The following is a 26084-nucleotide window of genomic DNA, read 5'->3' on the forward strand; positions in this document are numbered from 1 at the left end:
AAGAAGTGACTTTCTAGAGTCTTGTTATCACCGTGAACTTGCCGGCATCCAGCTAAGCTAAGCCCTGCCTGGCTTCAGCTTCATATTCACTATACAGACTTGAAAGTGATATCAATGTTCTCTCTCAGCAAGACAGCAAAACAATGTGAAACTATTCTTTTTTAAAGCAGTGGTTTGGGATACTTCAGCATAAAGGTGTATTCAGATTGTCATGATATAGTGCTGGTAACTGACACGTGAGGGCAGCGGCAAAGATGCACCCACATTAGTTACAGGAACAATGACTTTAATGAAATCAGCACATATCAATAGATGGCTTCATATGTACAATATCATCATTTGAATGATTTGACACAAATAAGGCATTTCAAGTATCGAAAACAACCTACTGGTATCACATTTTTGGTGAATCAATCATTTTCAGGGTAGCTGACACGTTACCATGTTCGACTGGTAAAGCCATTTAGGAGGTGATCAAAAGGCATACAAGTACCATACAAACAAATGGTAAAATGTACAGTATCAAGACACACAAACTGTATGTGTAAAACATCTCCCTCACAATGCATCCTTACATCTGTTTCATTTTAACATCACACCCTTGAACTCTTCAAACTTTGGCTGTGTTTGGGTTTTGTGGGTAAGAACAGGGAAGATCAAGACTGCATTCAGGAACTCGAATGATCATTTTTCACCACCACCATAAATGAAGTTCATGTACACGAGAAAAAGACAAACAATTTATGTACAGTATTTTTCCTCATACAATATTTTTAAAAAAGAGAAAGAAAAACCTGAGGGCTGTCAAATACTTTACTCGCTCATCTCATGTCCCTTTGATGTAGTCCTCTCCTGTTTGGTGCTTCATAGTAGACTGTGTCTGCTGATGTCTTAGGAGGGACGTCAGATGCTCTCCAGATATTAATCCAAATACACAGACATTCACGTTCCATCTCAAAGTTTGAAGAAATGATGAAAATGTATTCATTACAAGGTTATGATGAAGTTCCCCGCAGGCAGCTTGGAGCGTCAGTATTTTCAGTAGCCTTGAGCAGGATGTGCTTTATGTATTCTACATCTTTTTACACTTTAATCTGAGAAGTGCTTTCATAAAGCAACAATAGGTTCATTGTCCTTGTGATAATTGGTCCTGTGACAGTGCTGAAACCAGAGAGAAAGACATTTTTAGAATGATGTAAATGTTTGAATTTAAATTGTGCTGCACTTCACAAAGCTTGGCAATTAAAACAATTGAGGAAAATTAATTAGTATTACCAGCGTGCTAATATAAGTGATGAGGCTGACCTGCAAGTTAACCTTTGCACCAGAGGCGTTCCCTTGCATCCTTTCCGTAAAGTGTTAATATGTTGATGTTGTGTATGGCTGAGTGTTCTGAAAGGAAAACAAGGAGGAAATTGAGGGGTTAGACCGTGCTGTTAACAAGTCTATTTGTAGTGGAATGTATTCCCAATAAATATGCTGTTTTGTTGAAAAGCCAGTGTGTCGCTGTGCTGTACATTTCTCTCCCACTGTTCTGCTATAACGTCTTGTTTCCCGCGGTCAAGAGAGGTTATCTTACCCTTGTGGTTTTGATCTTGTTGCCGGCGTAGCACATCCAGCCTGAGTTGTCAGGGAGCGTCTTGCATTCCTCCCCCTCCAGGCAAGGCTCCATCTCACACCACCACTTCCCAATTACTATGGATGCTACAGGCAACAAAGACAAGAGAAGTGGTGATGCAGGTATCTTCGCCGTAACAGCGTGCACAACCAGACAGCACAGTCCGGCAGTTTAAACGTGGCAGTGAAGGTGTCCTATCCTAATTATCAAATGCCTCATGTCAAAGGTGGCAATAAGTAAGCTGACTGTTTGTGTTACATCTATATGTTTCAGATGACTTGTTTCAGTGCAAAACTGTTGACTATTACTATGTCGCTTTATTAGATGCATTTATACATGAATGCAGAGGGTGGAACTGAGGTTTTTCATTAAGTGAATGGATTGGTAGGTGTGACTATGACTTTGACTTTAATGCACACCACATTTCTGCCGTCAAGAGAGAAAATTGCCTTAAATACAGGGTAAGTAGACAGTAAATGGTTATTAATGTGTGACAGAGGAAAAGAATCTGTCAGAGCTGACATAGAGAGACCTCCAATTTCCCCAGTCCGCTAAGAGATCGCAAGAATATTTGCAAAAGGATTTCAGATAAAAGCCGCACATGAGAGGTTTTCCTAAAGCCAATATGTGTTTTACTGTAGTTATGCCAGAGTCGAGCACAAAATCCATTCCTTACAAAGGACTGAGGCTGTGCAGCAGACGTTTGTCAAAACATGTATAAAAATCATCATAAAATAAGGTGCGTACATAATCAACGGCAATTTCTCTCCATCGTTTTTTTTTTACTTTATGTTATTCTTTATTTCTTGACTCTTCCCCAAGGTGTGCATTTGTGTTTTACTGTCTGCTGTTGGAGCAAAGCTTACCCGTGCAGATACCTTCTGCTGTCAGCAACAGAATTTGGATGTGACATTATCCCAGGTAATGTTAATCTTATCTGGGACAAGGCATTGCTTGGGTGACAAATCTGTATCCTAAACAGTTGCAGTTTAGTCAGGCAGGATTTTACTTTTCGTATAATATGGTGAATATTTAGTTGATTTAAATATAAAAATGTAAATTATTCATTTTTTCCCCCCCTTCATGCAACCTCAGGACAGCACTGTGGTAAAACCTGATATTTTATTTTTTGCTTTTTCTGCTATAATACTCACCATCCACACACGAAGGTCTATTTCTGGTGGTTCCAGCCACCTTCCCCGGCAGACAGGAACACTTGACTGTCTGTGACCGCTCCTCAATACGATTCTTATTACAGCATCTGTGAGCAGCAATTACTTCACATGTGCCCCCCTCTGATAAGGAGAAAAAAAAACATGCTACAGTAAGTCAACATCTCAGGGGTGATCTAACAGAACAAAATTTTCCTTCATCTAAACAGCTCACAGTGTGGACGTTTTTCATATCCATATTTATGCACGTAAGTTTGAATACTTTTAAATGTATTTTAAGGCACCGTATGGTTATGTATCTCTTGCTTCATAAATTCTTTGTATTCAAAGGTTTATTTCATGCAGTAAAATAACTATAAAATATCACACTAGTCTGCCATAAATTAGGATAACTATCCCTGAGCTTTATACAGTTTAAGGACTTGAGACCCCTGCAGCTTGTTGAATGTAAGATGATGATGAGGAGATGTGTGAGAGCGGGCAGAAAAAAGACATCTATTAACAGTAGGAGAGGCCCGCTCCAGGGTTATCATGAATATGAACACTGGCTCCACCATGCAATTATCACCAAACTACTAGTTGTGCCCTGAAGGATGAGAGGACTGGACCGAGCGGACTCGACCCACCTCAACCGGGTGGCCTCTCCCACCCACTGCGCTCAGACTCTCCACATATGAGAGTTGTGTGGCAAAGGACCATCTGACAATTACACCCGTCAGCATGACACAAGATCAAGGAGGTTTTAGAGAGAAAGAGGAGAGAGAGAGAGGGGGGGGGGGAGTATCTGGAATATTGCCAGCAAAGTGATTTGAAGTAATGTTTGACAATAAGCTGTGGGTTTGTGAAATGTGTCATGGCTAGATTTGCATATATCACTTTACTACATTTGAATATTTTGGTTTGTGAGACCCTTCTGATGCAGAGCAGTTTCTTAGAGGCAAAAATGTATCCTGGTGTACTCTCTTAGGAGAAAACCTGCTGTAGCGAGAGCAGCAAACAGCATCGAATCCCTGCAGTTCAGTTAATCATAACTAAATGTATTAGTCTGTTTATAATGTAGTTGTAAGCAGATATAAAGGCATTTTAGTGTTTATGGCTGTATTTGTCAAACATTATAACTCCTCCTTTATAATTCCTTTTATGAAACATCCATAGCTGTTATAAAGGCAGTTATGAGTGCTTGATAACATAATATAACATACTTGTAATTATACATAACAATAGGTTGAAATAATAGGTGATGTAATTCTGTTTTTTATCGATTAAGAATGACTAATCCTTTCTGGTTCCAGCTTCTTACAGTAACCTAAATGAGAGGATTCGCTGCTTTTCTGAGTTTTAGATCATTTTAATTTTAATCAATTTTTAATTTTTACTATTTTTCTGGCTCTTCATAGACTAAACAATTTATTAATCAAAATAATTACTATCAGATTAAATAATTGCAGCCTTGAAGACATGTCTTCATGTATTTTAACACAATGATTTGTACATTTGTATTAATAAAATGCTTTATAACACTCTGTAAGGTTTGTTCATGTGTGTGTAATCTTATATTTTTGTATATGATTATAGCTTATATTATAGGTTATACAGGGTTATCACACATTCATTATGCTTCATGGAGGAGTTACAGTTGTTGACAAATACATCACAAAACACTGATGATCTCATATTTACCTCATATTTGCTTACAACTACATTATAGTGAGTCATAAACCATTAGTTATATGTTTATATACTAATTATAAGTGCTACTGCATTACATATAATATTTGTTTAACCTACAACTTCAAACCTGACCCAGACTGATACAGAACTCTCTCTCCTTTTCGAACTGAAGCTACTGTATGGCTTAATACAGTAGCTTCAATTCAAAGAGGAGAGAGAGAGTTCTGTATCAGTTTCTGGTTATAATTGAGCCATCATGCGAGCTCCTGTGGGAATTAGCCAACATGGCCCCACTTGACCTGCTGCATAGAAGTAGATCACTGGGCTTGTCTCACACTTGCTTTTCTCATTTCTTGTGCAGTACATTGCAAAAAGTGACCATCAGCTTCTCTTATGTTTATAAAACCTCAAGAGAACTCAGCGCTAGATGGTGATAAACTTGTGATGGTGCTTCACTCAGGATTCAGTGTTTCTCCCAAATAGACGTACAGTATGTATAGTATGAAACGACAAGTATTAATACACGGAACGAGTACCAAGTTCAGATCAAGGTGTTTGAATTTGAAAAGGCAGTTTTTAAGAAACCAAATTAATAGCCAAATATAAGATGAGGAAATAATTAAGAAAGCATGTCTTTTCCATGCTTCTTGCCAAGTCTGTTGACGTTTTTGGGGTTATCATGACTTCTGGCTCTGTATTTCAGAAAACATCAACAGCCTTTGGTTTAACTGAAAAATATCCAGATCTTGTAGCCAGTCTGGGAGAATGTTGCCTGCTGTCTGATGCACTCAACAAAAGGGCATGTCTGCACAACGTTAATCGTGATGTACCAGTGGAAGCAGTGGGGCATCATTTGAAAACAACAGCCCACAGGGGTTTGTTCTTCTTAATGCATCTCCTTAATTGCATAAGACAGCCCCAGATTTCCTCTTTGATCTATTAAAAACACACTACTCAACAGAATTAACTTGCACTGCTTGTTGCTAGCAAACAGAGCAAAGAATCGGATACTCTATATTTGGAAATCATCACCTCCAAAGAATACATTAAAATCAAATAAAAATGCAAATCAGCGTGGTATTTCCAGCTGCCAGGTGCACTGGGTACCTTTAAACAAAAGGTATGCAACACTGACGAGCGCTCTTCAAGTTCACCCGTGATTTCAGCCTGCTCTAAGATCCCATCTTTGCATTATAAATATTTCAGAGGGAGAGACGGAGAATAACATGGCTGGAGACGAACGCTCTCATCAGGTGAGGGCTGGAGCCATGCAAGTGTATAATTGTTTTCTCTATTTCCATTTCCCCCCCATTATCAGTGACTATGAACAAAGTCAGTCTCCTAAATGAAAACGGCTCCAGGGCGTGGATGTAAGTGTGTGTGTTTGTGTGTGTTGTCTCTCCAGCAGCAATTTTGATTGACAGGGAACAAGGGTCACGTAGAAATTGTCATTCGTCGGGGTCAGAGGTGACACAGAAGCAGAGGGTCTCAACTGGAACTGCCCTGTTTTTGTTTCCATGCTCTGCGCTTCTGGCTCTTCATTACGCTGAGCTGAGAAACAAAGGCTGCCAGGAAACGAGGTGACCACCTACAACCTGCACCCAACAGGGCACGGCTCATTTTTAGCTCTGAAAGAGCTGAAAAAAAAGTCATAACTTTGAGCCATATGAGGTGGAGGCGGCTCTGTCGTGTTTGCTGGGCTGATTTGTTCCTTGTGTCGTTTGGTTTCTTATGTTGATTTATTTCCTGTGCTGAGATTTCTTTTGTTGGTCTGTTCTTGTCGTGGGGGGGGGGGGGGGGGAATCATTTCTAAGAACAATGAACATCTGTTGTATTTAGTGTTACAGCCCACAGTCTAAATTTCTCTGGACTGTGGACCCAATTTGAACACTGAAATAGTCTTCCTCGCTTTGTTTTCTGTGTTGCATTTTGATTTCAGTGTGGCATGGAAAATTCATGTCCCAATGAAAAACAATTGATAAGACCAAAGGCTGAATAGTTGTTATTTAACATATGTTTTTTATTTAATTATGACACCAGTAAATGCATACATGAAAAGGAAATATTTTAAGAAAATATATATTGCATTTCACTTTATTGCTTAATTTGTTTTCTTGTTATTTTCAGCATTTAAAATCTTCCATAAATATCCGGCCAATATAACTGGAAAGAATTTTGCTGCCAAGTGCATTTTAATTCAAGAAATAGTTGCTAAAGTTCATGCAAACTTATGTTGGTAATTTTGTTATGCACAAAAATATAAACATTTACAGTGTTCAAGTCAAGTCAGTAAGCACATTCACTCAAATACTGTACAAACAGTAAGCAAAATTACTTCTACCCCACAACATTTCAGGGGGAAATATCTCAATATGTTTTACTCCGCTACATTTATTTGACAGCTATCATTACAAGTTATTCTGCAAATTTTACATTAAAAACATATGACCAGCTTATAGAGTATGATGAATTGTTATAGATTAAACAACATAACAGTATATAAAGTAGTTAAAATTAGCTCCTTCTCAACCAGCTACAACTTTGAAATGCTTCTCACAGGTTGAGGCACCAGTAATAATATATAAAAGCCATTCTGCGTAATGAGTACTTTTACTTTTGATACGTTGATGTAGCTGAATTTAAATGCTGGACTTTCTTGTTTAAGAGTTTTTTGTTTGTTTTTTGTTTGTCTTTGTCTTACAATACTTTTACTTAAAGGTTCTATTTGTAAGAATGAGAAAGTCTTTCTCATTAGTGACACTGGTGGCCGTTAAATGAGCTGCAGTTAACATCCTGGCGCTCACACTTGCCCGCGTGATGAGGTGATGTCTTTTTCCTCGCTTAGACTTCTCACAATAACATAAAAGATCTCTAACACTGTGTTTTGCACCATATTTAAGCAAAGCATCTTTCACTCCCAGTTCCAGTCAGTCAGTCTGTTTCAATTCAACAATTCATCATACTTTATAAGCTGGTCATATGTTTTTAATGTATAATTTCCAGAATAACTAGTAATGATAGCTGTCAAATAAATGTACCAGACTAAAAAATATTGCGATATTTCCCTCTGAAATGTTGTGGGGTAGAAGAATAAGGAAGCATAAAATGGAAATATTCAAGTATCTAAAGAATTGTGCTTACTGTTAGTACAGTATTTGAGTAAATGTGGTTACTGACACGACACTGTGTAAATGTTTATATTTACAAGCATAATTTTGCATGTACAGTGAGAGCAACACCCTGCGGTTTTGTTGTGAAATGTGTGCTTATTACCACCCATGGACTACCAAAAGAAAAAACAAAAGGTGTAAGCTATGTTCTGCTATCGCTCTGGAACTTGTTTTCTACTCCTTTGTTGAGGAAATAATGTTGTTTTAGCTGTGTGTGTTCAGGAGTGGGCGACTTGTCATTGGGGGAGGTGTTGTGAAATGTGTTGTGGTCGACAGAGGCAGCTAGCTGTCTCATTAGCTGGAGAGCTAATATCTGCAGAGTGTTTATACTCGGATAGCACCATTTTTGTTGTGTTGTTATGTCATTATGCCAGTTGTTTGTTGACGTTAGCGGCAAGGCACTCAGGAGTGCGCAAAAACATCACATCCTTTGGATTTTCACAGAAAATCCGGCCTGGGTCCCTCACATAGAAATCAGTCCTCAGGCTGTTACAGACAACCGAGAAAAGTCTCATTTCTTACATTACGTTACAACCCATTCACTCATTGACAATAAAAAACAATACATGCAATTTGCTTCTCTCACAATGTCATTTGTTTTGTTAGTTGAAATGAAATATGTTGCAGAGATGTAGTTAAGAAAACAATCTCACCACAAGGTCACCACTTCTCCTCCATGATGGCTTATGCTTTTTATTATTATTATTATTATTTTTAGCTTTATATTAACATCTACATTTCCATGACAGCTGGGCAAACTCCATCTACTGATGAAGATCATGTGATGTGATCGAAAGCTCTGGAACTCCAGTAACTAAATGGACCTGGTGGTGACATCAGCAGTGATGTGTTTTAGTCAAACATGCTTTAATTTCAGACCTTCCTCATGGTTTTCATCTGTAGCGGCAGCAAGCAGTCTGACTCCATTGTGGAGCTTTTCCCACATAATTGCAGAATTTCACATCAAAGGATCGATTGCCGTCTGTCACACAGTAACACAGCTTGTATGTTCACCTGTGTTTTCCAAATCCTGTAAATTGTTTTGTCTCCTTTATAATATCATGAGGTGAGAATATTTGAGACCAAACTATAATAGCCCAACGACACAATTATGGAAAAATGCTCAGTCTGTCTTAGTCTTCTATTATATTCTATTCACTGCCTATGATATAATGACTAACGGCTTCTTTTATGTTTGCAAATCAGGATGTAACAGTGTGTTGAGAGTTACTGTAAAATGAATTTAACAGTGAGAGTAAAATGGCTTTTGTGAAACCTAACAAACCCCCTGGCACTACATACAACTTCTCACAGAAGGATCCGCTTTGTTCGAGTTTACCACATGGAAATTTGTCAGACTACTTAACTGTAATACTGTTATCTACACAAATGACAACACCTGGCATTAGCAGTGTCTCAGCTGCTGGATGGAGAACGAGTGCCATTGAGTTGACGGTCTCCAGCAACAATAAGTCACGCTGGAAGCCAACGACACTGCATCGAAATCCAATGAGTTATGGACGGCAGGCCTGGATGAAGGCGAACGCTGTCAAATCATGCATGACGTGGACACGTAGCACAGATTCTGAATTTCTGTGGATCTGCGGTTCTGCTTGCCTAATGAATGTGAGCAGAGTTCATGTGGGACCAGTAAATGGTTCTTCAAACGGGATGAAACAGCCATTGCGCAGGGGAAAATGGTCAGTCTATCTCAATAGAAATGTCACTACGCAATAAGTATGCAATGACTCGCTGTCTACTGTAATGAGCCCAGACTGTGTGGTTGTCTCTGGAGACGCTGATAGCGAGTATACCGTCTGAATGGCAACACTTCCCTGCCATCTGTTCCAGGCGTTCAACACAGTGTGCAGAACTTGAATACATGAAAAAATATTATGCGTGCAATTTATAGGGAAATTCTGAACACCGTGTATCATTTGGGTAAAACTTAATAATCCAAGTGAAATATGTGGATTTAATGAACACGACATATCACTGAGAGGACAGCGCTGAGAGTATAGTCACTGTTACACTCCATATACAAACCAAATGGAAAGCCTAAGGGACTCAATTTAGCAGGTAACCTGTCTCTCCTGGGGCTTTGGATTCAAGTGATTGGCAGCCACTGGCACAATGTGTACATCCTGTGCTGAATGTGCACACTCACACACACACATTTAAGTGCCATATCTTGATAGCTTCGTGACATCTCCCTACAAGACCATGTTACATGCAATTCTCTGCAAACTCAAAGTCTGTATGACCTGTGCTTAATTATTTTGTAGCTTAAAAGTCATTTACAAGAGACAGCAGGCCCTGATCAACAAACCACAGCAGTCCATGTTTTAGAGCAGCATGCCTGTCACCTTTTAATGGGAAATGCATCCAAGGTGACCCATAATAGGCTCCACTTTCTCTGTGCATGCTCTCTGCAGACATCCAAGCCAGCAGGCTACAACAGTTCTGTCGCTGACAGGAAATGGGAGCACCAGATTAGAGAATGTTAAATTAATGCAAATGGAAGACAGTGAGAGGCACAAAACATGTGACTGCATGGTGTCAAATTGAGTGACTATTTTCTTCCCTGCCTTCTGTGAAAACATCTGAAGTCTCTGTAGTAATGTTGTTATTCTAGAAATAAATACCGGGGTGAAAGTGAGTGACATATTGCTCAATAAACTGCGAGACAAATTTGTTTCGAAACTGGAGAAAATGCGGAGGACTCGTGTGTCGGTGCACACTGTTAAAAAACACACGAGTGAACTGGAGAGTTGAAATTGTTTTGAGAATTAACAGTGCTCGGGGAAAGGTTCAGATATTAAAGGTGTCAAAACATGAAGATTTTTTTTTTGCTCTTAACAGAGTAGGTTTCTTTTGTAACTCGTGTGTTTACGTTTATGCGTGCATGTGTGTTTGTGAGAGAGCGTGCATGTGCTCGCTGGAGAGAGGAATCAAAACAATTTACAAGCAAAGAAAAGTACCAATTTCTACACTGAAAAAAAAGCACTGTCCATGACAAATAAAACCACAGAAAATTCATGAAATATGGCTGGCATTTTTGACAGCGTGTCACACAAGGAGGCCGTAAGATTGGTCCTGTGCAGTGGGCCAAAGACGGGTGATACTTTATTGAAATGCAAAATGACTACTCACAGAGCAGGGCTGGTGTTGTTTTAAGATGCATGAAAACTGCATGGAACAGAGGAAGCAGCGAGTAGGGGAATGAGTTTTTCATTTGCATGTGAGCCTCAAAGCCTGTCATCTCCGTTGTCACACACAGCACAGGCCCAGGACACTGCAAGACTGGTACTGATCAAGGGCATTAAATGATATTCTGACTCTCAAGGAGAGGGACCTGCACATGAAAAACGCCGGTGGTTATTTGGTTTTTGTGGTGTAGATGTGTGGCTTGTTGAGCATGACAGCGGTGCACTGTACAAGAGCAATCACACAGCAGCTTTCATGTCCATTAAACACGTGCAAACAAAAGCACCCCATCAACGTTATCCTCCTCTGGCACACGTTCACTTCTGAGCTTTTTTGAAAATGGGTAAAAAGAAAAATTACAATGTAAAAATATGTCTTCTGTCAGCGCGATGTCATTCATTTTTAAATGTCAAGCTGTGCCTGTCCTTCTATCTAGCCCTTTCCCCAACTGTCAAATGTCCAGAACTGGTATTTCATATTTTTAGATCGTCTGCTCTGATGAAAGAGTTACATTCAGAGAGAAGAAAAGGAAACAGAGATAGAGCCGAGTCACAGAGCCTTTAGAGAACAGCTGCTCGCCTCTGATGTGAATACTGGCCCTCTCACTACCAGGCAGAGAATCTTTGCAGGGTGCCAATGTGCCTGCAACATGTAAACTGTGTAATAATGAATAATACAATGGCTAAATGACCTTTCATGCTGTATGACATGTACTCTGAAGGGTCGGTGGTAATTATTATGCAAGACCTGCAAGCTGATAAGGCATCGGAGGGGATGAATCTTTACTTATTCAGTATGATGCAACTGAGCAGATTGTTTCAGAACATGTGCCGGTGTGAAGCTTTACATATTTAGCACCTACGCATGTTTTAAATTAAACATTGCGAATACAACATATAAAGAGAATGAAATATACCGTCTTTTATTGTAATTTAATTTCTTCTTGTGATGCAGGACCTGAAATGTTTCAGTCCATCCTTCCATTATGTTGTTCATATTTGACAATATGTATTTTCCCACTTTTGTCCCCCATTTTTACACGTGTGCACACATCTCTTCAGGAAAGGTAATTGGATCTGTAGTGTAAATATGCCAGAAGACTTATGGCACACCAAGGAGATATTAGAGCAGAAAAAAAACAGAAGAAATCTGCAATAGAGCCTGATAAACCCAATATTAATTACTTTGCTTATTTCTCATACTACCCTCCCCCTTGGAACCAATTAGTAAGTTGAGATGCTTCTTTTCAGTTTAATGAGGTCTAAGTAATGATAATGAATTTCATATTCCTGCCAAGCATTTAAAATAGGCTAGTGGAACCACAAAGGCAATGCCATATGAAATGATCTTTTCAGCACAATTCCCATTGTACAAGAAGAATTTCTGTCTTGCTCAATTCAAAGCTGTTATTCAACCACTTCTCAAAAAATCAAACCTTGATCCTTTTCTACCCCACAATTACAGGCTGATCCATCTCCAAGTTGCCTTTTGTAGCCAAAATCTTAGAAAAAAACTGGTTGCTAAGCAGCTCACAACTGCAATAGATGAGCATAATATCTTTGATAAGTTTCTGTCTGGCTTGCACTCGACAGAAACAGCATTTCTCAGAGTCTTAAATGCTATATTGATGCATAGTGATGCAGGAGAATGTCTGGTGTTGGTGCTGTTTGATCTCAGCGCAGCTTTTGATACTGTGGACCACCGTATCTTGGTTGAGAGACTTGGATAGTGGGTGGGTTTCTCTGGGTCTGGCCCTTCAGCTGTTCTCCTCCTACCTCTCTGATAGGAGTTTCACAGTTTCTGTTGGCAGCTTCACCTCCTCATCTGAAAATCTGTATTGTGGTACGCCCCAAGGTTCAGTCCTTGGTCCTCTTCTGTTTGCCTTGTATATGCTTCCTCTCGGTCAGATAATAAGGCATTTTAAAGTAGGGATGCACGATATTATCGGCACGTCATCGGTATCGGCTGATAAAAGCTCTAAAATGAAATATCAGCAATCGATTATGAGAGGCCGATATGTTGCCTTCTCCTCCGCTGCCTGATGGTGCTTCCCTCAATGGACTGTGTCACCTCAGGCTCCACTTCACTCAGCCGCCCGTCAGCCTCCCAGCTAACGTTAGCCTCGGCTCTCCATGTATATCCAACCAAAGCAGTGAGCCCTTGTTTGTTATTCAGGTTAAAGCAGGAAGAAGCAGCTGACGAGTCTGATGGGCAGCTTGAGTGAAGTGGAGCCTGCAGAGGAAGCACCGGGACTGTCGGGGTGAAACAGTCCATCGAGGAGCTGTAATGTTTGGCTGCACAGATAGGAAACACTGGCTGACAGGATGTACTACTCTATTTGGAAAAATAAAACTTGTTTATAATGGTGGTTAGCAACCAGCGTATTAGGTACATTACCGCCACCTTCTGCTCCGGAGTGTGGACCACAGATTAAATCCTACACATTAATATTGTCTGCCTAATAAACTCAATGAAAACTCTACTGCTCGATCCACTTGGCAAGTTCATTAAAGTTTTAATGCTGAGCTCCTGAACTCCAGTCTTCCTAAGTTCTTCCTTCATATATTGTCTTTCTTGATCATACTTAGTACAATCTATGCTTGCTTGCATAATAGTCTCCTCAACCAGCTGGAAAAAAAATATATGCATATATCGGTATCGGCATCAGCAATCAGCCACAATGAGTTGGAAATATCGGCATATTGGATATCGGTAAAAAAATCCAATATCATATCATACATCCCTATTTTAAAGGTATCTCCTATCACTGCTATGCAGATGATATTCAATTATACATCTCATTTAAACCTCAAAAAAGCTAAATGATCAGTTTTAAATAACTGCCTAAACGCTATAAAGAAAACTGGATGGCATATATTTCTGTGCATGCAGACAAAACAGAAATTCTTATTCCGGCTCCTCCTAGTCTTGTCCCTAAGATAAAGGACAGTCTTGGGTCTCTTACCTTGTCGTTGAAATCCTCCATAAGAAATCTAGGTATTACTATGGACCAGGCTCTGACTCTGGACCAACATGTCAAGTGTCTGATTCGCTCTTGTTCTTTCCAGCTGAGAAACATTGCAAAGCTCAGGCCTATTGTGTCTCAAGAAGAGACAGAACTGTTAATCCTGTCTCGACTGCCGTAACTCCTCTTTCACCTGCCTCAGCAGAACATCCTTGGATTGTTTACAAGTGGTCCAAAACAGTGCTGCTAATCTCATGATCAGGTCCTCCAAAAGGTCTTCGGATTGCTCTTCACTGGCTCCTCATCGAATTCAGAATCCAGTTCAAAGTTCTTGTCATCACTTATAGAGCTCTGCATGGTTAGGCACTGGTCTACATTAGAGATTTACTGCAGCCCTATGTCACCAGCAGGTCATTTTTTAAGTTTTTTATTGTGTTATATGTCTGTATGTATGTTTATGCTTTCTTTCCTCTGTGAAGCACTTTGTGATGTCTCTGCTCTTGAAAGGTGCTATATAAATAAAGTTATGTACTTACTTTCATTGAGAAAATCAAAAACAAGAAGGTGAGGTCCCATTTTTACTACAAATACAAAGGATGCATTCATAGAAGTATTTTTTCTTCACGGGGACGCTGTTTGGGATGGTTAGTGACACGCAGTAACTCCAAAGCTACACCCAGTTTTTTTTTTAGAGCAACTGAGTCACAAAGTTTTCAAAATCATATCTAAACTCCGCCACAAATGGCCATCAGTGAAGCGACAAAAACCTTGTTTGTCATCTAAAGAGCAGGGAGAGCCAGAGGGTGGCCACACCTTGAAAATCCTCCACAAGAAAAGAAGTCAGAGAGGGAGCAATCACCAGGTGACAAACTTGCCACCATTCTTGCGTATGTGAAAAACATCTCTTCGCTTCCATATAATGCAGGTTAACAGGAAAACTAGGCGGCAGGGTTGCCTTTTACCTCAGTAGGGGAGCATATTTGCCAGAACGCTTGCTTGAACAATCCTCAGCACACATAAGACAAGAAGGTCTGAGCTCCGTGATATAATATTTACAAACAGTGGGGACACAAAGCTATCATTAATTTAGCAGTAGCCTTCTTTTGTGGGCAAAATGTTAAATTAAAGAGGAAAAGTGTTCATACATGAACCCACACAGGCTTGTCTATTCACTGACATCAGCAATTAAAATAAAGCGAGGTGGGGTGCTTTCCATTGTGAGGGCTTGTTTGGATTCTCTAGCAGGGGAACAAAAAATAAAAGAGATGGGATTGATTTTTTTTTTCATGTCATTAATCAAGAGAAATATGAAGTGCTGTCACTGCATCGCACTCAACATTTACTGTAGTGTGTTATCCTGTAAGTCAATAGGTTTAAGGGAGTGACTCAAAATGGGGAAACCCAGGACTCAAAATGTACAGAATCCTGTTATAGTGCTTTAAAGTACTTTGGATTAGTGGTGTTCATTCTCCTATCCTTGTCTAATGCAGATTCACAATTCACAGTAATGAAAGTTTAATACTAATTACACCTCATCATTACAGATGAATTAATATGAAAATTTAATGTTCTCCATTAACTCTGTTAAGAAGCCACTTATTCATTTTCAGCTACAGATAGCTCCAAATATTCAGCAGGCTCAGTAACTTCCCAGAGCATTGTTTAATATGAGCAAAGCACTTATTTATTCTGCATTTTGCACACAACAAAAACGAATGGTATCTGTAATAGCTGCGCTTTGTTTTGGACTATTTTTGGATTAAAGCAAACGGAGCCTTTTTATCAGGACGCAGGGTTTCAGAGTCAACTATCCTACAGCTATGTCAGCTGTCACAACAACATATTTAGAAAAAACTCCTGCAAACTACTGAATAAAACAAGGGTCTAAAATTCTTGCTAATGACCCCAAGAGGATGCACTGCTTCTTATACCCAACAGGGACTAAGTGCTTTGAAATTATCAACTAATACTGCCATTCTGAGGCGAAATTTGTTCCACTAGTCTCGGCAGTTATTTAAAAGCAAATGTCTCCTTAATGAAAGCCTCCATTACGTGCAGTCACAATAATCTCTTCAAGAAACACTCAGCAGACGCTGCAGATCTGGTCGCAGTGTTCTAACACAGATACAGTTATTAATTTGTGACAGTACAAACTGTATATTAGTCATAAGCTGTTTGGAGCTGGACATTTCGTTTAGTACGGAAATTGTTTCAGTTTACTCTGTCTTATAATCCAAATAATTCTTATTATTATTATTATAGTCTTATTACTTCACTGCAACCCACTGACCATTTACATCTTACAAATTGCATAATATTTATGAAAAAGTCTGAGTCCCACCCATAAAAACTGGATTTGTGTTTGTCCTGTTAGATCTATTCTACTGTTTAGTGTTTACTTGAACCATTATACACATACCTCAGTCTTTAGAGGTCGATATTATACCCTGTATAATTAAGTACTGTATTAACCCAAATATAAGGCGATGTTTTATTCTAAAACTTCTTAAAAGTGGGGGTTATCTTATATCTGAGGACTAGATAATTACGTCGACAACATCAGATACCTTTTCAGGTACCCTTTGTAACAGTTTAAGGCTGGTTTCTACAGAGAGAGTTGCATTATGGGTTGTTTGTAGCTTTAATGTTTGTAGGCTAGTGAGTGTCTTCAAGTCTGTTTATATTGTGTCTTTTGGAGCCAGTCAGCCCTGAAAGCATTTCGTTAGCTCAGTTTAACCTGCAGGAGTTTCTGAAGGGTCGTGTAACATGTTTTTCTGCTGCAGAAGAAATAAATTCATGACAAGTGAAAACAAGCCTTGTGTCTTCTGACAACTGTACTGCAGAAATGGACCAGGATCTGTATTGTCTGTCAAGCAGTCAAGAATTACTGCTGTCACAGATCATGAGGAGCTTAAACAGACAATGTTAACTGACAGAGAAAACAATTTTTACTGCTTCCAAGAGTCTGACAGGAGAGAGTGTGAGTATATGACTTATAGACAAGCAGCACAAATGTGGGATTTATGTTCTGTTTTAATGGAACTTTTATGAGAGAAAAGGCTTCAGACTCTCTATTCCTTTGATTATCAGTATCTCAGGGAAACTTTCGCAATAGAACAAGTGTGAAAGAGTGTGTGTATCTTCAAAAAGTCTTTTTCAAAAAACAGGTGTTGGAAAAGGAAAGGGGTCCCTCAAGTCCCTTCTATTGCTGACTGGTGGTCGGTCCACCACTTTGGTTCAAACTGAAATATCTCAACAACTACTGGGTGGTTTGGCATGATATCTGGTACAGACATTCATGCTCCCCACAGGGTTAAAGTCTTGACAACTGATTGCAATGAAATGAGTTAACATTGTGAGCCTGTTAGTATGCTGACGTTAATATTTAGCTCAAAGCAAGAGCTACAACGATTAGTCGATTCATCAATCAGTCGATCAGGAGAATATTAATCTCAAACTATTTTGAAAATCGATTAACCGTTTAAGTCACTTTTCAAGCAAAAGACACTTTGGTTTCAAGTACCGTTTGTTACTTTACTTTGTCATACAGGATAGTAATACAAATACTGTTGGTCAGAAAAAACAAGGAATTTGAAGATATCACCTTGGACTCTGGTGAAAGGTATTTTTCTGAGGAGAATGTTATATATGTCAAGTGATCAGTCATATTTTTGCTACTACCAGATGCTAGATCAGAGGTCATGAGCCTGACGGTAAAATACACACAATGTGCACAACCATGTTGCAGTGACCACAAGAGAGTGATTCGTCATTACTCTGCTGACTAATTTGTGCCAGTCTCTAGAATATTATAGGCTACATTAAAAGATATCAAGAAGTTCTGGAGAAATATTTTCTTGCCATCTATAAATGACATAAAAACAAATAAATGGCAAAACTGTGTTGTGTTGACGGAATGTTTGGAAAAACACCCATGCATTTAAGGGTTAAACTAAACTGAAAGAAATTGTTTTATTGTTTTCTCCACAACATCAAAAGCAACTGTAACCCTGACATTGTGATATAGTATGTCAAGCCACTAAATTTGTGCACCTTTAACACCCCTTTTATTAATGCTTGGGGACTCTGGCTAAGACTAGAAACAGCTGGTGTAGTCATGAGAGTGAAAAAGCTGGCTAATTAATTAAGCTGTGGGCCAAAGAAATTCATTTTGCATATAAGCGTTGTGACCACAAACCATAGCCCCTGCACAGAGTTGGCTGAAAGACTTCAATTAAACATGCTGTTTAAACAAATATCCATGAGCTGAGATGAGCTCTCTCTGAATAATTCATAGCCTGAAAGAGGAAATAAATGGGAAATATTGAAATATGTGAAACCTATTTGTAGCTGTGAGCATATAGTAATAATTAGTGCGCTGATTGTCCTTAGATTCATTTACTTAGCAATATATTTTTCTTTCAGGGCTAACTAAGGAAATGTCTCAAATTGTTTATAACTGGTAGAATATATTATAACACCAGCCAAACAAGCTTTGCCTCTCCTTACAACAAAGCCAAAAAAACAAAAAATAAATAAATATTCCATTAAGTCTACTAAAGCTACAGAAGAAGTTTCTGGTGTTTTACAGAGTGGTCAGTGGTCCTTCTACATCATCGCAACATGTGTAGCAACATCAGGACAAAGTGGGTTTGCAGAGCTCCAGATGTGGAGAGGCCGTGGGCTGAGGCTGCACGCCACTTCCCATTGGCACTGCAGCGGAGCAGCGATGACACTAGTGAGAGCATGGTTGAGAGGACGTCTAGGGGAGGGGTGGAGGAAGATGTATGACAAAATAACGTGCCTCCAGGATGCATTATATAAGGCTATTAAATTGTCAGTGTCTAAAACAGTGCATAGAGGATACAACCTTTGTTTGTGACAGCCGAAAATCCATTTTTCATGTTTGTTTCATTGTGAGCTTTACCAGCGAGTGGTTTCTTTTGTCAGAGCACATTGAGAAGAAAAAAAAAAAGTCCTGATCCTCTAGTCCTCACTAAAGCTCACGAAAGGGAGACGTGGGATTTAAATAGTACTTTCACTCTGGAATGAAATGGAACTTCAGGCGCACTCCATATATTAGCAGAAAACTGATATTAAAGTTGCTTAACATTAAAATGACATCTATGCTGAAAAAGTACATCTTTAAGAGGCACTGTCAGAGAGGAGGGGGTAACTATAGCTGTTATAGAAGACTGTCATGGTTGGTAACAGTATGAGGGGAGAGGAAGACACTGAAATGGATATCACACAGAGTAAAGAATTTATGACTTATGTCTGAATAAATTATAATATACAGTGGATACTTACAAGTCAGTTACTTCTGCTTCTGCTGCTCTGCATATCTTATCTCATTGTGCACATTCACTCCCAGCTAAACATTTACAGCAACCACAAGGCAAGAGATTGGCCACACAGTGTTGAGAATCAATGACCTTTCCGTTATGAACAGTTTGACCCTGCAAAGCTGACGGTTGGTGGGAGTGAGTTCATGAGGGAGCAAGGCCACCTCAGGCAGCCACTATCTACTCTTTGTCATACTCTCTGCTAACACCTCCACATCCTCCACATCCTCCACTGCATCACCAATGGCACTATTTTTTCCACTGGAATCAGACTGCTTCTCTACACATTGAACGCACCTTTGTTCTTGCCACAGTGAAGCATATAATTCAGTAATTACCAAATGCCATACAAGAGCTGAGTTGTTACCTCTGAAGGTGCAATTTGTCACACATGTAAAGCATATTTTCATATCTTCATTGGTTGAATTTGTTTTTTTTTATTTTCAATTCATGTGATAGAAGGTTATTTTTTGCTTAGCTAGTTGATGTTTCAGACAAAGAAAATCCTCCCTCTGCTGTTTCCTCGGGGCATGTTCAGAGGTTGAGAAATGCTCGACCCTAAAAGCAACATCTCTCCCCGGCACTTTACGGATGCACGACAAACACAATCTGTTCTCTTTTGTGCACCGTTCACGCTCTTTGCACCAAATAAATACAGCACCTTCTGAATCATACCGCAGAGAGCAACACTGCCTGTACCAGGAAGGCAGAGAACAGCCTTAAGCATATCTGAGAAAGTGGCAGGCAGCAATCTGTAAGTAGAGCTGTAGGGTGGAACGCAGGCCGCCTTGTCCGAATCACTGAGCTTACACAAGTACCTACTCAAGGGTCATCCAGTTAATGGACTTCTGGACACACATTCTTTGCAATAAGGCTGCCAATACGTCTGTGCAGTTGCTTATACGCTGTCGAAAGAAATTATTAATGAGCAGCCCAATGCTGCTTATAAATCTATAATCTTCCTGTCTGTTCACGCTAATGGTGTTTTTGTTTACAACTTGTGTTTTTCATGAGAGGATATGAAGATCAGGTCACCGTTTAGCTGTTACCAAAGTCTCTGTCACTGCATGTGATTGACTTGGTTTTCTAAAAAACATCTCCCCGTGGATCTAAATTTCTATTGGCAAGGACACATGTGATCTCTCGCCCTCTGTAATCTCGATTTCCTCTAGTAATACCAGTCACCGTGAACTTGTGGCATTTCGCTGGCTTTAATAATTGGCCCAATGGTCTGCAACCACTGGCCTTCTTGCCACCAATTCATGACCCGTCAACCTCAATCCTCCCACCAATCCAACAGGCACACAACACAGAGCACAGAACAAATGTCCCAGTGTCAGAATCAATCCAGACAGGCATCCCATCCTCCCCTCATAAAACTGGCATCTCATTTATCCGGGAGTGAGGACTAGCCATACTATGGTAAATGGAATGACAGAGCATTTACACTTTTAGTAGCAGAGAGACCTGAAGGATTCGAATTATTCGCTTTGAACTTGTTTTTTCCAAAGAAGTACCTGAATGCACATTTGAAATATTAATTCCATTTCCCTTTTGTTGACATGAGACCACTTTCTGGAAGGTAACCTATTTATGAGTGTCTTTTTTTTTTTTGCTCTCCTCCACTACACAAGTCGAGACGTGAGTAATGAAATGAAGGTGTTGGAACAGGAAGTCTTCTGACTCACAATATTGGGAGTATTGAAAAGACTCCTTGCTGATATGCTTGAGGTGCACCAGCGCATAGAGGAAATAACAGACACCGAAGACCTGCACACTCATGCAGCTCCTTCTCCCTTTGAAGTTCTGACAGCATTCGGCTTCCTTTCTTCTGTCGAATCCTGAGATCATAATTATTTACCGTAACCACGGCTCACATCCGCCTGACGAAAACAAAAGTTTGACCGCAATGTTTCGGTCATATTCTATTCAGTTCGATTTCACAGGGAAACACAATCGCACAGATCAAATTGAGGGGAAGCAGTGTAGCATGAATATCAACTGTAATAGCTCAAGAGGGAAGGTGCAAAGGCATTGACTATCTGTGTGATCTTCAGTGAAGAAATTCTAATGCTATCCAGGCTAAATCTTAATGAAAAACAGCAACTGCACAATGTAGCTTCTAAATAATTGGTTGTTAGTCCAAGCTTAACTGCTGATATACAGTATTGACGAATGTGATGACTTAATAAAAATCAAGATAGAAATATAAACCCAAAGCAAAATATAGTGTTACATTCTCCAAGATTGTGACACACGAATTAATCACAGAAGCAACCGAACCCAGCACGCTACAATAACAGTTGACAGCAAATCCTTTGTTCAATAATTGACTGAAAAGACTAAAACATTTCCTGCACATTTTTGATGTTTTTATGAAATCTGACGTAACCAGAGCGGGAGAGGAAGCACCAAAGGACTCACCAATCATGTGAATCGTGGTTCGTCCAGGCCTCGTCCCATGATGCTGTTGGATGGTGTCATAGAAAGTGGCCTGACACTGCTGAATGACAGTCACGCTGACCCAGAGGCACAGGCAGAGCAGCCAGGACATGACAGGACACATCTGCTAACGACCGGCAGAGGTGGAGTCAAAACAAAATAGAAAACGTTTTCAACCTATGACCTCACACCCCCTCCCCAACACACTCACACAGACGCTCACACTTCCACAGTCATGAGCAAAATAAAAAAATAAATACAAAAAAATGTATTTAAACATTTCTACATGCACTCTGGTTTATAGTTGGCCTTAACGCCTTTTAGTCACCGGGATTTATCATTAGCATGATTATATAAGTATGAGTTCTTCACTGTTTGTCTTCCTAGTTTGCCTTGTCTTGTCCCTGAGCCACAACGTTGCAAATGTGGAGTGATCCCTGGGGAGTTTTTCCCATGCAGCAGAGATTTCCCCTGACAGGCTGACTCCCTTCAACTCCTGAGCTGTGCTCCTGCCTCAAAACCCGAAATCAAACTTAAAGAAAGATAAGATTTCGTGAGCAGCTGGCTGCCGAGGCTTTTCTGTATCTGTCAGAATAATGTGACAGTGACACAGCAGTAATAGGAATCAAAAGCCTTGTAATGTTTCACCATGCTGTTTAGATAAGAAAAAGAAAAAGAAAAAAAAATAGAACAACAGCGAGAAATGCTCCTGGTCATACAGGAAGGGTGGCTGTGAATGGATTCTATGAAGGAGAAAATAAATGTGTCAGCCCTTAAATTGATTCTCAACAGTTTTATTCGCAGCGGCAACCTGACAAAACGCATTATTATTATTAATAATCTTTTTGAATACATGAATCTATGTAGGATGTGTTAAGTGTGATGTATTATGAGATATATTTGGATTTGATTTCTTTAAGATATGATTCTAACATGGTATTGCATTTTTTTTTTTAAAACTGCATTAAAACTTTTGTCAAATCGTAGTAAGGAAACATATGTATTACACATCAATTAGTACCATTACAGCCAATTAATGGGTATAAATGAAGTGGATGCTCCAGATTCTATTGATAATATTTAGAGTGAAATATACTTTTTAGTCATTTCAGATGTCTATTGTGCTTTTAAGCATCTAAATTGGTAAGAAAATAGGTCAGAAAATAGAAAATTTGCTAAATGAGAAGCTTAAATGAAATTGCAATTCACAGTATAGTCAATATTAAATCATTGTATTGAATAAAAGAAAAGAAACATGCATTTTGATTTGCTATTACATGACAATATGAATATAATCGTATGTTTTGTCATTCAGATTTCACATTATTTGATTTCAGATTTCAAATTATGATTTGCCAGTTTCATGCAAAAAGCTGAATCTCTTTTTTTTTTTATTTTTTACCCAGAGTAGAAAGATGAAAATCTTACCTGAGCAACCCAACAAAGAGTATATAAATATCTCAAAAGAATGACATAAATCCATCCATAATGCTGCTCATGTTGATCCCATCCAATAACTCTGAATTTGGCTCGAGGAGGGAACTCCACTGACTCTGCCTCCCTGTTCCACACTTTGATAGCAACAGTCCAGTGAATCAGAAATGACCGTCAAGCCGGAGACAGGAAATAGATTTACAGCTCTTTCAATTCCACCTTTGAAATATCACTGCTTCCCCTTGAGGAGCTGCTCCCACTGACACTGAATTCATTTGCCCCTTCGCATTTATAGGCACGTGCGGAGTGCTCCTTAATTAACTGTAGTGGAATCTCTTCTTTCACCGTCTGCATCCTTCCAGTGAGAGGCAGCCTCTGAGCAGCGGCTCTGGCTGAATCCCCCTCAGCGAGTACTAAGAAACAAATGTTCCCGTACAGCCTGGCAGAGTGTAAAGACTGTATCACATGTCTTAAAGCCAGACTGCCGCTGGATTAGATGGCATGGTGGGATTCCACCTGATCATATGCCTCTGACAAATGCAAATCAGGGAAACTGGCGCCACTCACGTAGCTGTGACCACATGATTAACAATTATTTACATTTAGAATGGATTTCTTCATCTCCTGAGGCAACATTTCCTTTCATTCATTTCCTTTTCTCTCGTCAGTTTCTACTCAGCAAGTAGCTGCCCTACATAAGGAGAACTAAGAACATGCTCAATGTTTTTTCAAGCGATGAACGGTTATTCAGGGGAACAGGATCTTATATTACCAGGGCAACAAGAAGCATGTAAGGACGGAAAGAAGTAAACCCTTAGTCCTTAGCTCACCTTTGTGTTGTTAGTGAAAGGTGCATAAAAGAAGATTAGGAGAGAACATGTTTTCACATGCTGAGGAGAAAAGAAAATTGAAAGCGGATTGTGTTGAGAGAAAAATAATGTCTATTCAGCTGAAGGTAATCTTCACCTACAGTGGGGGAGTTCTTCAGTCTATGATGTAGACGTAATGATCATAGCAAAGAAGGGGAGGTGAGTGCTGTTATAAAGAGTAAATCAACACTGATCTGTATGTGTGGGGAAACAGCTCGATCCTCACCGCTCCCCGCCACCTTCACTGCATGGTGAGCTGTACTTTTGCATTGTGTCTGGATTTTTTATCACTGGCATGCAGAACATGCCCAAGGCCTGCATCTCACACTGCCATCTACACAGCATAAAGTCTTCACATTTTATTTTGATGCTTGCTCAGGAAGACAGGGTGCATTCCCAGTTCAGGGAGGAGTGAAGAATATCCAGAGTGAGAAGAACAGCAAGAAACTGCTTGAGATGTAGGCACACGACAACACAGCATTAATGTCTGAGGCTTTGGCAGAGTCAACTCTGTGCAGAGGGGATTTGGGACATATAGGAGGAAGCTAAACAGCATTAGGACTGGACTTTATTTGAGCCATCTGTTTCACGGGGAGTTTGTTCAGAAATATTTTTGGAGCACATATGAGTCGGTGTATCTCGAACACAGAACCCTGAAATCAATAATGTCATTGATCTTCGGTCCTGTGACACACACAGACAATTATCCAGAACACTTTGAAAGAAATGTGTGTATTGAATACAGTATTTATGTAACTTTTACCTTTAGAAATTGCCAACAGTGGGTCTCTAGATCCCTGTGTAAACACATTAAGGGTCCGTGATAAAGGTGGACATAGCTTAATGGAAAATGTAGCCATTGAAAACAAATAACTCTGTCAATTGCTGGAAAGAGGTTAGAGCCCAGTGAAGTGCAGTCAAGAGGTTCTTTGCTGTGTCTAAATTGTTCTGAAATAATGAGTCTTTTTTAAAAATACATATTTATAATTGGATATTATGCATGTTGTGTGTCCTAGAATTCACAAAGCTTACAGTCAGTCCTATACTGTTATTATATAGTATTATTTTATTCTTAAAATAGTGATTTTCCAGTTAATGGGAAACTGGGAAATAGTCAAATCCATTTTCTTGTTCTTTAAAGGATAAGTCTGGTGTTATCCTACATTTGTCTTGTAGGTATTGTCAACAAATCCCATGAAAAGACCAAAACCCACAATGTGTTTACTCTTTACTCTTACTACTTTCTGACTTTCTGACCTCTCAGCTGAAAACCGATTGGTTCCCACTGACGTGAATCTTTAAAAAAAAAAGGTCACAAATATCTCTTTCCCGAAACAGCTAGGCACTGTAGTTTTTAACAATAGGAGTGCGTTTGTTGGGGACTATATGTGCAATTGATTCAAAATTGTTTTTGTGTTGCTATGCGATTTGTTGACAATAAGACAAACAGACTTATCCTTGAACGTCAGTGGGAAAAATTATCCAATAGATAAATATAATCCAAATCTATCCCTTCATTTGCTTGTTTTGTCTGTTTAAACTAGACTATTCTTATAAAAATAAATGATTTCCACTCTTTACATGAGCAGCACAAATAAACTTTACAAAACTGACTCTACCCTTTCAAATACGATGATGTCCATTAAGGTCAAGTGTAGATTTGCTATTCTGTGGTACACCTTCACTTTCATGTAAAAAATGTGAGTTTCAATGACTCACATCAAATGAAATTCCATTTAGCTTACAACAGAGCACAAACTTTCCTGGGAAATAACTACAAATACTTCTGAAACTATATCTATCATCTTTGCAGTGCAACAAACCAATCACAAGAGTTTTTCTGACTTGCAGACCACCAGTTTCTGTCTAAAAAAGGTTCATGCACTGCTGCCTCAATGAGTTCCTCCCTGAATGGTTTTGACGGGTGCTCTCTGAAAAGTAACCCTGAAAAAAGTAAGATTTTTGTAAGAACGTTCAGGAGTTGTCTCCTAAATCTAAAATTGTATGTACAGATATGGCCAGGAAGCAGACAGCCCATAAGCTGGGACAGGCTTTTGTCCTGAATGTTATATACCTTCAGTGATGGGATTCACAGGGATATAGCCACAGTATTGTACCTCTCCTTACAATAGCCGACAAACAACATAAAATCATGTATTTTACAAATAATGGTAGCAATATGCTTCTACTC

At 39.4% G+C, this 26084-nt stretch overlaps 1 protein-coding gene across 1 annotated transcript; it reads right to left on the reverse strand.

Annotated features, from left to right (window-relative positions):
- Nucleotides 1-269: 269 nt before the first annotated feature.
- LOC137184823 (chemokine-like protein TAFA-1) lies at nucleotides 270-23413 on the reverse strand. The gene is made up of 6 exons (XM_067592881.1): nucleotides 23019-23413; nucleotides 21573-21714; nucleotides 2773-2913; nucleotides 1580-1704; nucleotides 1306-1392; nucleotides 270-1161 (listed from the first exon to the last, which is right to left on the reverse strand). The coding sequence occupies exons 2-5, from the start codon at nucleotides 21712-21714 to the stop codon at nucleotides 1360-1362; spliced, it is 441 nt and encodes a 146-aa protein (XP_067448982.1). The 5' UTR covers nucleotides 23019-23413; the 3' UTR covers nucleotides 270-1161; nucleotides 1306-1359.
- Nucleotides 23414-26084: the final 2671 nt, after the last annotated feature.

This window comes from Thunnus thynnus, chromosome 6, assembly GCF_963924715.1.
Source record: "Thunnus thynnus chromosome 6, fThuThy2.1, whole genome shotgun sequence".
NCBI lineage: Eukaryota > Metazoa > Chordata > Actinopteri > Scombriformes > Scombridae > Thunnus > Thunnus thynnus.

Excerpts from the sequence above, each read along its gene's own strand:
- LOC137184823 (XM_067592881.1), bottom strand. The coding sequence starts at position 21,714 with ATGTGTCCTGTCATGTCCTGGCTGCTCTGCCTGTGCCTCTGGGTCAGC. Across the intron at positions 2,914-21,572 it reads AACCACGATTCACATGATTG|AGGGGGGCACATGTGAAGTA; the intron begins GTGAGTCCTTTG and ends TCTCCTTATCAG. Across the intron at positions 1,705-2,772 it reads TAGACCTTCGTGTGTGGATG|CATCCATAGTAATTGGGAAG; the intron begins GTGAGTATTATA and ends TGTTGCCTGTAG.